The sequence below is a fragment of the Fistularia commersonii genome, chromosome 29, assembly GCF_037954325.1.
Source record: "Fistularia commersonii isolate RoL2024-O1a breed Wild chromosome 29, RoL_Fcom_v1.0, whole genome shotgun sequence".
Lineage (NCBI taxonomy): Eukaryota > Metazoa > Chordata > Actinopteri > Syngnathiformes > Fistulariidae > Fistularia > Fistularia commersonii.
Window position 1 is genome coordinate 4,156,809 of NC_141312.1, and position 12,142 is coordinate 4,168,950.

The 12,142-nt window shown below is 42.4% G+C and overlaps 1 protein-coding gene across 1 annotated transcript in view; it reads right to left on the reverse strand.

The window, feature by feature from the left end:
- Window positions 1-2,647: 2,647 nt before the first annotated feature.
- The window catches only part of fat3b (FAT atypical cadherin 3b), a 70,491-nt gene continuing 60,996 nt past the window's right edge, over window positions 2,648-12,142 (reverse strand). The window contains exons 49-51 of the mRNA XM_086176675.1: window positions 10,894-10,953; window positions 10,577-10,615; window positions 2,648-5,190 (exon numbers count right to left, since the gene is read on the reverse strand). Of these exons, the coding sequence (XP_086032801.1) occupies window positions 4,472-5,190; window positions 10,577-10,615; window positions 10,894-10,953 (818 nt within the window). The 3' untranslated portion in view covers window positions 2,648-4,471. The remainder of the gene's footprint in view (window positions 5,191-10,576; window positions 10,616-10,893; window positions 10,954-12,142) is intronic.

Sequence of the window (12,142 nt, forward strand, 5' to 3'; positions counted from 1 at the left end):
CCACAGCTTCCTCACAACCTTTCGTCTCTGGTAAAAAATGAATGGCCGGCCACCTTTCCAAGATAGAGATAAAGTGATTTATAAATGTCACTGCACTTGTCAGCGGAAGACGCAGCAAAATTTGGAAATTAGTTGCTTTTTTTTTTTTTTTTTTTTTTTTGGATTATGTGCCAAGGTCTGTGTTGCGTTAATCAAAGATGTACTGGAATATAGTTTTCATGTGTCATTCAGCTTTCAAATAGTTTTGTTCATTGATACTAAGAGCGGTGAAGCTCAGTTTCATCAGGGATTCATCATTTACGTGTTTGATTTTTGCACCGGTCAAGACCCACGGGAACAGGGAGTGCAAAGGATCCTCTATTCTAAAAACAAAACAACTCATAATGGAAAAAAAAAAAAAATTATGGCTGAACTCTGTGCAACTCTTGAGCGTTTGGAACAAATGCAATATAAGATATAGCCACAAGCAGCAATTTATGAGTTCAAACCCTTTTCATGCTCAGCGGAGTGAAGCCGCTCCATCGTCTGAAATTAAAGCCACGAGCAGAAACGAGCGGGTTTCGGGCCTCGCCAGGTTGTGCAAAGTCACTTTGGCTCGATTCTGTTTGAAGGGAAGATGACGACCGGTCAAATACGGGATTCATCATCACAGAGCCGACGGCATGATAGCGGCCCGATTGCTCACTCGGTGTTTTACCATTTGTCCCCACTTCATTAGATTTGAATGAAACTCATTAGTTGTGTACTGAAGTTCTGGATCTCGAACAAGATATCTGGTTCTAATCAGCTTCGCCAAAAGGCTTTTGGTGAGTTGCTTAACCTTGGACTGTGAGTGCTGGCAAGCAGCAGACCAGGGTTTCTAGATCACATCCCTTGAATTATATTTCAGGGATCGCATTCCAAGGAGGCTGTTAAAGAGGCAAATTCAACCCTCTTGTGATCACGACTTGAGCTCCTTTGTCCAAAAGAAATCCCAATATTTTATCAACTCGTGCCATAGAGACTTAATCTTAGTCAACTAGATTTGTCGCTCCAACCCAAACACCCAAATTGTTGGGTTGCTCAAAAAGGCCAAATAGCTGATTTTTCATCATCAAGTGTGATTATAATGTAATATGGAGGCATATGTGGCGAAATGATGTTGACGACATGAACGTATGTAGCATCCTCGGTACTTTGTGCCCATTTTGATCATTTTCAACTCCCGCAAATTCCGGTTTTGATCCTACATTTTGAGTTTATTTGCAGCCCTCATATAAAACGACGATTTGTATTACACGGCCATCGTCGAGGGACCGGCGTGAAGACAGGCTTTTTTAAAAAGTTAGCTGAGGAATCCTTCTGTCGCCGGCTCTGCACGCCGGATGTGAAATCAAATTTGTGTCCCAGACCGTCAGGAGAAAAGTGAACTGTGTCTTCAGTCCACAAAAGCCTTAAATGCCACTCTTGGTCTTCTTTCAGAAAAGAAATAGTTCCCGGTGTAGAACTAACTGATGCCTGGGCAGTTAAGCAGCGCCTTTGTTAACCTGGATGGGAGCTGCTTCCATTGTCTGAGTCATTCCTGTAGACGCGTCCCGGTATCATCACAACTCAAAGCCACGGTTGCCAGAGACACGGTCAAACACACTCCTTTCAACACAGTGTGCCGGAATACATTTGCACATTATTTGCACTCGAGAAAAAACTCACTTTGAAAAACGCCAGCACAAACACAACGGGGTGTGATCATTACATCCTTTTGGAAAACCGAGATCCCTTCAACATGGAATTTATTCTATGACTGATCATACAGTTTATGCGTTTAACATTTCAGAAGGAAGTCTCAGTCCTTCATTTCTTCCTGAGACATCAGTGACGTAAAGCTCTCTTAAATGAATCTGACAGATTCCACTCAGAAGGAAAAGAAAAACATATAAGAGCTGTGACAGGACTGACTTGATAGGATTAAAAATTTTGGAGGATTATTTATCTCATGTAGTCTGCGAGATATAGCACACCTGCAAATGCACACCAGGTACGCATTTACCCTTAAGACAAATCCCCCTTTTTTTTTCAATAAATAAATATGAATCTGCTTAGTTGGCACATGTTCTGCAAGTCCTTGTAATGTACAGCTGCTCCAAAATCCATCCAACAAAAACATTAAACGGGGTTTCTGCACCTGAGACGACTTCAGATCCTCGGATTTAAGTGGAATGGATGCAACGTTGGTATCGGTAAATCAAAGCAAAGGTGTGCGACTCGTCTCGGAGCGAGGTGTTGCGTTGGTGTGTTTTGACTGTATCCCTGTCGGTTCCTTCGGGTGCCCTGGTTTTCCTCCACAGTCTAATAAGTGCAGCAGCCAGGTGAACTGGAAACTGTTAAGAGCCCACAGGTGTGAATATGTTTGTCCTTGTTAGTGTGATCTGTCCTGGATTGTCTCTCTGGTTGTTGCCCGAGCAGCCAGCACACTTAGCATGCAGACCCAAACAGGAAAGCTTAAAGGAAATGATGTATAAGTAAGCCAAAGGTGTCCCCCTTCCATCCACGCAGCTCTGCGCATACAGGACTGTCTCCAAAAATTAGAATATTTTTGATAAAGTTCTTTATCTTCTGTGATGCAATTAAAATATACAAAATTACTTTTTCATGATATTCTAATATTTTGAGACAGGATTTTTAAGTTTTCTTAAGATGTTAGCCATAATCATAATCATAATCATAATAAAAGGCTTGCAATATTTCAGTTGATTTGTAATGAATCCAAAATGTATGACATTTTTGTTTTTGTATTTACATTACAGAAGATTAAGAACTTTGACACAATTTTCTAAATTTCTGAGACAGTCCTGTATATGTGTGTATATATAAAAATGCTATTCCTGTATTAACCTCTATGAACTCCTCCTCCTCCCATTTTTCCCATTTATTTGTTTTAAATATTTGTCTCAGTTGTCTCAAATACGTTAAAAAGGAACAAAAAATGTTGCAGGTTTTTTCGGGCGCTTGAAATTTCAATCAAGTAGATAGTTTGCGCAAAGGGCTACGTCCTCCGGCTGATTCGCTAAAAAATAGAAAGCCAAATGAAACTCTGAGCAATTAGATGGATAAAAGAAGCCACTGCTATAGTGTGCCATGTGAATTCTTCTTCAAAAATACGGCATTTTTCATAAATTAATAAATGAATAAAATAAATTGAAAAATTAATAAGGCAAATTAAAATGGAATACAATAAAAATAGAAAATGAATAATTACACACACTGTTGGAAACCAGACAAAACCTCCTCCTCGTTATTTTGACAACTTTCATATATGTGATTATGTTGAGGTTATTGGAGAGCAGAATAGGGCCTTTCTTTACAGTGCTATACACTTAATCGTAAATGAGTTATGAAGCAACAATAAATGAGTCTGACGCTGGCATTCTGAATGTATTTGAAAGATTCTTTAAATATCTTTGATATTCTTCTGTGTTACAAACTTTGCTCTTATGAAACATGTATTTTCTATTTTTTTTTTTCCCCTCCAAAGACTTGGGGGTTGAGTTTATGCTTTTGGTAATGAGGCAAAATATAACCACATTTACCCCTTAGGTTTGGTGGCCTCAAGCCTTCTCTTCCAGATAAATCTCTTTACACTTCAGTATATAGTGTTACCATGTGGCAACAACAGGGGGGTGAGATTTATCTGAAAATCAAAAGTTCAGTTTTGGGAATATATACAAGAAACATGACATACAACAGGAGGGATTGCAGGATCTGGCTTGATAAGTAACAGTTTTTGTCCATACTGTCCTTTCATAATAGCAGGGCGGGTGTTGTGATTTAGGGAGGTCAAACACACCACACAGGTAAAAAGAGCTGAACAAAAACTAAAATGAGCTGTATATAGTCTGCGGACTGGACGCCCCTGCCGAAGGGAAATACTTGGAAAGACTCACAAGCAACCAAACAACTTGTGTTATGATTAAGTAAATCAAGGATAATTAAATGTTTAAACAACAATCCCCTGGTATCAACTTCCGGTAATCTCAATAACATCTCCGAGGCTGCGTCTGGGACGTGGGTGAAGAGTTCCCCACAAAACAGCCTCCGGTGTTTCGCGGCTGAGCCGGGAGATGATCTGCCGCATATCGGCGAATTTGCGCGAGTTCGACGCGGCACGGACGATGCATTTACATACATCTGAATCACAACGGAGACGGAGAGACGTTCACATTAGAGATGTTAATTAATGCTCTTTTGCTACATTTGCGATTCCTTACAAAATTTGAAATTGAAAAGGAGTTGGTCCTCGGCCAAACTTTGGTAATCCTTGAGCTGCTCACCAAGATGTATCTCGTCTTCCTCGATCGCTCGCTTTGAAGGAGTAGCAAATATTGTTACAATGAGCGACCCTTCCTTCTGTGTTTGGGGGGGGACGTCGATGTAGAGATAGAGTCACTTCACAAATGGGATATTAAATACGGCCGTCGTAAACGGTCTTACGCGTTCATTTGTATTCATCCCAGCCGGTTGTGGGTTCGGATCCCGTGGAGGCTCTGCTCATCCGCGTGGCTCTCCTGGCTCTGAGCGACACCAGGTTCAATAGTCTCTCCAGCTCGTCGCCGGAACCGGCCGGCCCGCTGGAAGCGAGCCCTCCCCGAGCCTCCTGCGAGCCGCTCCACTCCCCCGTCTGTAGATCCCACGCCCGAAGCGGAGGTAGAAGTTGAGCCGGGTGTAAGTTGAGTCCGGGGGGGCTCGACGGGTAGCCCTCGTAAGCCGATCTGGTCGGGGGGAGAGTGTCGTAAAGGTTCTCCGCGGCTTGGCTTTGCTCTCGATCGCGACCGGACTCCCTGTACTCCTCGTAAACCGGAGAGGAGCCGTCCTCGCTGACGTCGGGGTCGCGGTCTCGGCGCGTCGACGTTTCTCCGCTCCGGTCGACCGGGTTCTTGGAGCGCCATCTATTCTCTTCGCGGTGCTGGATGCGTCTTCGTTCCCATTCTCCCGATTGATTCCTTTCCCACTGGAAAGTTCTGCTCCCGGTCTCCCAGACCCGGTCGCCGCTGCAACCCATCACTCTGTAGTCCAGCTGGAGGGAGCGAGTGCTGCCTCCCCGTCTAATGTTCTGCTGGGTGTCACTGAGGTCATAATGAGATCCCACCTCTGGCGGCCGAAGACGTGACGGCGATAACCAGCTGGTGCTTTGACTGGACGACTGCCAGCAGTATGCTGGAAGGAGAAGAGCGCAGAACGTCAGCAATAAGTCTTTGGAATAATAGTAAGAACAGTGTTCTTGTGAGGAGTGTAATACTTTACTCCCTGCATAGACCGGAGCTGTCAAATCACTTGTAGGATATACAGTAGTTATCACCTGAAAGCGTGCGTGAGATACTAACAGCCCTTCTGAATTACACGGCGCAAGTAAAAGATAAGCTAATCTTTATAACCACGTAAATCACTTCATATATTTACGGTATCGGTGCGATCTTTTCTCCGAGAGGTTTCGCGATGTGACACTCGCGAATATGCACTCGCGTGTCAGTTAAAGGCGCGCGGTTACTTAACATGCTGTAGATCTAAAGCTGTGAAATCAATGTCGTGAGGCTCTATGATGTGAGGTTTCACGCCTCGGATATAAACACCTACTCTACTTACGTCAGACGCGTTTTGACACATCACTTACTGGCCTGGCAAGTTTGTTCATTGTATTTCTTTACATTTTCTCATTATTCTCATTTGCATCTATCCCCGCGATTTTTTTTTTTTTTTCTTCTTTACATGCACACCCTCGTCTAGCTTATTACTTGTTTGTGCATGTGTGAGCATATTCACACTACGTGTGTGCTCGCCGGTTTCCCCGACGTAGCAGGAGGCTTATGAAGAGCTTTGTTTCTGACCGTGTCACTACAGGCTTCACGATGACTTCTGTCGTACTTCACCGCACGCTTAAGCCATGTAATTGCTACTTTTCTCAATTTGACTTTATCAATGTGTGAATTAAAAAAAAAAAAAAAAAAAAAAAAAGAGAAAACGGGCACAGCGAAATTATATTTTCCCACAACTGAGCGCTGATAAACAGGCGCAGTACGCCACGCTACTTCCTACAAATTACAGAATGCAGGTTGCATAATTCATGGTTAGGTTAATGAGCTGTGAGTGGAAAAAAAAAAATATTGATGAAGTAAGAGGTGCCGCAGAGATCACCCTCTGTGTAGGATGGAGAGTTCACTTAATTAGTAGTGCCAGCTCCTATATAATGCATGACATGTGCGGACAGAGATATTTAAAAGTCTGGCATGCCAACAAACCAAAAATACATGTGGGAGGTCTTACTGCATGTTGTACTGTTGGAATATCTTTATTTCTGGATGAAAATTTTTCAAATAGAAGGTTAAGGGGATGGAAGTAAATTAATGTTCTTACAATCCACTGTGTGTACCCTTTGATGAACTCAACCCAAATATCATATTTACTCCGCAGGTGGTAACTTGCTGTCAGTGAAGTGGAAAACAAAAATTATCTCGTGGGAAACCGAAGCCTTTGATGATGAACGCTCTTCTCACAGAAACAACTGAACGCAGAAATACAAGCTGAATTAGGATGAGGAAGAAAACACATTTGATAACTGGAGAAGGGTGCTGGCAGGAACTCATTTTACACATTGCTGCTGCGAGTAAACAGACACACACAAACAAAACCGAGAGCCATAATATATACAAATAGATACAAATGCACTTGTAATTGAACACACAAGACAATGGTTTATAATGGAATCTCATTCAAACGGCACATGTGCTCAGGTAGAGCTGAAGACAGCCATTTGCTCAAATTCATTACTTTTGTGAAAGCCCTTGTTTGTTGCATGAAAAAAAAAATGAATATCATAAGATTAAAAAAACAGACAAATAAAAAATTACAATCGGAGCATAATACAAAAATTCTGCAACCAGAAATCAGCACAGATCCAGCTTTGACCAACTGAAAACTGGTGAACGTGCACGTTATCTTTGAGCTCGACTTTTATTTTTAAAAGGCCTCACTGTCGGGAAAAAGCGGTCCCTCACTGTCGGGAGTATCGCAGTGTTCTGGGGCTGTTCCAACATCATTGACCAAAAAAATAACATCTTTTACAAAAGTTCCTCGTGTGATCAGCCACAACCCTGTGACCTTCCCTTGAGCGGCTCCGAGAGATGCCGAGCTTTGTGACATGTTATGACGCCGTCAAAGAGCTAAGAGGCGGTGAAGCTTTCTCAAACCAGGGATCATCCCGCTGCCTTGCCTTCAGCCTGCGTGCAATGCCGGCCTGGGATGCTCCGCCGATAGTTTCCTCCCAGGTTTAAAGACAAAGAGATAACCGAATCGCAACGAGAGCCTAAGTTGAGCTTTGCCGCGGCGATCTGCTGGTGATCCCCCGTCGATCGGGGCTGCCCTTGGTTTCTATCCCGCTGCAGCTTGCTAAGCTAACGCCGCACGCACGGCTCTCCAGGCAGCTGTATGTAAATTATTTACTGAAGTGAATTCGACTGGAGGGAGGCAATTAATTATGCAAAATGGCAACAATTGTTAAAAAAGAAGAAATTGGCTCCACCACTTCTCGCACACACCCCTGTGTTATATTTACATTTTTATGTAAATAAGTTAGAGACCGGCCGCCTCTATTTTTTTCGTGTCATGCGTTTCTCGTACGTTTCTCTTTCGACCTCCGTCTTCTGCGACCCCACCCTGCTCTCGCTGTTCCTCCTCAGCCAGACGTTTCCTCGCTTGCCCTCTTCTCCCGCGCCCATGTGTTCTGTCGTTTGATAAACTAATTGGTTGGGTGTTTTTTTTTTTTCTTTGTTGGTTCCCCTGCACTGTTCGGTCTTGCTGTTTACTCTCTTTTTTTTTTTCTCCCCTTTTGTTTATTCGTTTGTTAGTTTGGATCCACTGTGACGTGATTTTCACACACATGAAAATCCTTCGTAAATCTACTTCAGATGCAATACCGGTGTTATTTAACCTATTTTTTTTCTTTTCTTTTTATTGGGCAGATGGTTGCCTATTCTGGAGTTGTCCTCGCTGCTGTCACAGACTTGTTCAAGATGGAATAGTGGTATTTCCATCCTCAGATAAATGCAGGAAATAACATTGATTTGAACTGACCAACACGGGCCTTATTTCCTGACATTACGTGGCTGTTTTCAAGTCACACATTAAACATCAGAAAATATATTCAGCCATTAGTAATACTAATGGCCCAATGTCAGTTATGAGAACCCACGTAGTGCAATCAGATGCTGCAGAGTCACCATTCAATCCAAGCTGAATCTTTACAATGTGTGGGAGGAAGTTAGATGAAGGTGTTTTTTTTTTTTTTGGAGGGGGGGGTTGCACTTTGTCATATCCAGTGACTCAACCCGCACAAATAGACAAAATTAAAAAAGATATTATTTTTGTTTGTGTTCCTGTACCATACATGCATTACTTGGAACAACTACTGAACAAAAATCATATTCATCATTTAATTATCTATCTGGAAGTAAATCTCTCTTGCTTCAGCTATCTGGCAGAGATTCTAGGTAAGTAATAAAAATGCTTTGTTGCCCTTATGAATTACACGCAACTGTGAACAAACAGACTTGCTAACCAGGAGCCAATTATTGTTGGGATTCAGCAGATACTGGAAGGGAACAGAGATATCTCATAGGAGAAGTGCAATTCCGTCATGACTGCTGTGTTCTTTGAATAAGCAAGAGTGTGAATTCATCAAGAGTCCATGATGCCCCATTTAGTGTGAAAAAGATTCTTCCCAGTATTCTTTGTGGAAGCGAGGCTTAAAGTGCCCCCTAAATCTGCTGAGACCCTCTACATCGCTGAGATGAAAGCTGTACTTTACTTGGAGTGACAACTGTTTCACCCGACTTGACTAATGCTATTCAACCTTAGCGAATGTAAAACTATGTATTTACCTATTTATACAACAGATGTGTGTGTATGTTCCATACTCGTGAGATGGATAGAAGAGGCTGATCGAGGATCTTCACGACCTTTGTTATTTTATGTTTGCAATCGCTCTGCTTGTTCAGCCAGTGTTCCCAGCTGAACTCTAGACAGCAGGTCAGGGTCTCCTTATATTCAGACAAATTCATAATGCAGGGAGGCACGCATTTGTCTGGATTTGTTTTTGTGTGATTTTCACATTTATTTCTGCTTTCATTGTGGTTCATGTCCCAAAAATAATTGGTGACAAGAAGATTATGTTATTTCCCAGTTTCTCATTCCGCGACATATCCACGAACACTTGTTTATTACTAATGCTTAAACACAAAAAAGTATTTGTGAAGAAGACAATTAAGTAATCCGAGGCAAGTCAGAAAGCCACGGGCTCGAACAATGGATGCCCCGACTGTTGTAGAAGAAACAGCTGTTACCGCAGTGGAGGACGGGAATAAAAAAAAAAAGAAAAACTACAGAACCCAAACACACAGACGAGTAAAAACATCAATTATTTTGTTTTCCCCTCAACTGCTATCTCACTTAATGCTAAAATGAGTGAATGCATTAGTCGCAAACAAACTCAAATATGCATCCATTTTTGAAAAGCCTATATGTAAAAAAAAAAAAAAAAACCTACATATGGAAATGGCTGTTATAACTGAGTGTTATGTACCATACATAAATAATTCATAACGGTCTGAAGCAGGGGTGGGCAATTCATTTTTACAAGGGGCCATATGCCAAACCTGAACGGTGTTGGAGGGCCGAACTAAGGGTAACGGTAAAGCAACACGCTTGTGTGACGTGAACGGAATAAACGGCTTTTCATTCATGTTCTGATTGACCTCACGCGGGCCAGACAGGAACGCCTAAAGGGCCGTAAAATACCCGGGTCTGGTCCAAAGGACCGGCCGACGGTCCTGATGAGGTTGGAGAAAGTTACAAATTCTTTGTGTGCCGAGTGAAGGCAGCGAAGACCGGGATCGTGTACTTACCCGTAAGCAATTTATTTTTTAAAGACAGCATTATAACACAAAGTTATAGATTTGCTAACGATACCATTTGCTTGTTTTTTTTTCTCCCCATTAAATTGCTCGCCGTAGGCCCATGAATGAACGTGAGAAGCTTTGCATCGAATGAGCCCCGGGCATTTTCCCTTGGATTTATCTTTCTGTTTTCAGCCAAGATAATGTTTGACTTTTTGTTGTTTAATCACCGCTCATGCAGGTAGAAACACCTTGCTCACACAATTACACAACGCAGTCCAAAAGCACGACCCTCTATCAATCACTCAGTTAGTTAATGTCAACTCGCAGGACTTGCAGGATCACGCAATTTTCGCTACGTTTTGACTGAGATAGCTGCCACCAAAGTGCCACAGAAAAGAGGAGCCATGTATATTTGAAGACCAGGCGGCATCATTGTTGTGGAACTGAGTACCAATATTTACTTCCAATGCTTAGCTGGCAAAAGACAGGCGTTGAGAGAAACGGCAGGCTGTTGTTGTTGATGAAAATATATTTGGAAGGAAATAATGTAAAGAATACAAATGGTCGGATTTGGGGATTACAGCTCGAGAGATCCGGCTAAGGGGATGGCAAGTTAATAAGGTGTATTTTCAGTTGCTTTGCACCTCACTCACCAGGGCTGTTCCTCCACTGCTCTTTGTCCATATTTGACACTACAAAGGGAGAGAGAGAGCCAAAGTCAGACAAACAACACAGAAACCCGGGGAGGGAAAATTGAAACAGACAGATCCAGTGTCAGGAACTGACAAAAATATTGGAAATCTAAGCAGGACGCTTTATTCATAATAATTTGGCGGGTTGAACAGGAAAAGGCTTTTCTACATTCAGTAGATTAAATGTTAGCGCTTAAGTGCTGCGGAGAAACACTCCGGCATCAGACGGCAGACCCAAAACATATAGGGGTTTCAAGAGGGTGTATTTTCGGTCATACCTTCGCTTTCGATGTTATTGACCGTATCGTTGACCAGACGTATGACCGTCACGATGGAGGCTGGGCAGAACGCAAAAAGAGAAAAAAAGGAGAAGGCGATTTCAGCGCATTTGTGAATAGGTTAGGGTTTCACGGGCCGGGCGCGGCCGCCACACGTGTTGAGGACAGAGGACACATGTCGGACCCGCAAGAATACATTTACATGCGTGTGGTGTGAGAGTGGGAGAGAGGAGTCTCCTGCCTACTCTTCAGCCTCAGTAATTAAGACGGGGAAAGAAAGCATTGACATGCCTTCCTTGAAAAACAACACGCCCACTCACATGCACACACATGATCATTAGGGTGTTTGGCTCCTGCCGTCTCAGTGAAGGGGAAGATCAATGGTATTGAGTTATCTGGGAAAAAGACACCCCATAGAATTCAAGAGAAGGGTTGGAAAAGGATATAGTTTCCTTTTTTTTTTCCGCTTGTGCCCGGTGCATGAACTTCATGTTGCCTCAACTGCTTTTTCAATTGTTTATTTTTACACTCGCCTCAACACCATGTCCGTGTTTTCCAAAACAGGTATCAAGATCACCATACTAGGGATACTATGCAAATAGAGCTGTGTGAGCGGCGCCGCTGCTCGAATAAAGAAGCCATTACAATCACCACACGTTGCAATATTCATGAACATCTTTCTTAGTCAGTGTTCGCCAGCAACATTCGATTCGAAATTCTCATAAACATAGAAGACGTATGCAATTCCGTATGGATGGAAATATGCAGTCATTTCACTGTTAAACTGTATGTTTGAAATCAGAATGCAGTGTTTGCAGGTGTAGTTTTTTATTTTTTAAAGGGATTTGTCGAACAAACGTCACAATCATAATCAGCAGAATTTAGCTGCGGCCTACGGTAACACCTTGTACTGACATGGAGGAAAACAACAGCTGGACAAAAGGGTATTACACACAACACAAGGGAAATGTAGTGAAGTCATGAGTAAAGGGCAGAGAGGTAGTGGAAAGAGAAATAACATCAATTGTATACATAAATTATATATATATATCACAGTATCTGCAGTGACAGTGGGTTTTGACATGAGATGATGAACAAAAAGTCTGAATTTTGATCCAGGTGTTAATATGATGACCAGGTACATATATTATTGTGAGCGTTTCTTTCGATTTTTCAAACGGAGGACATTATTTGGCAAGATTGCAATGGAAAGCTTTTGCCAAATACGGAAGATAACATGCACCGTGCA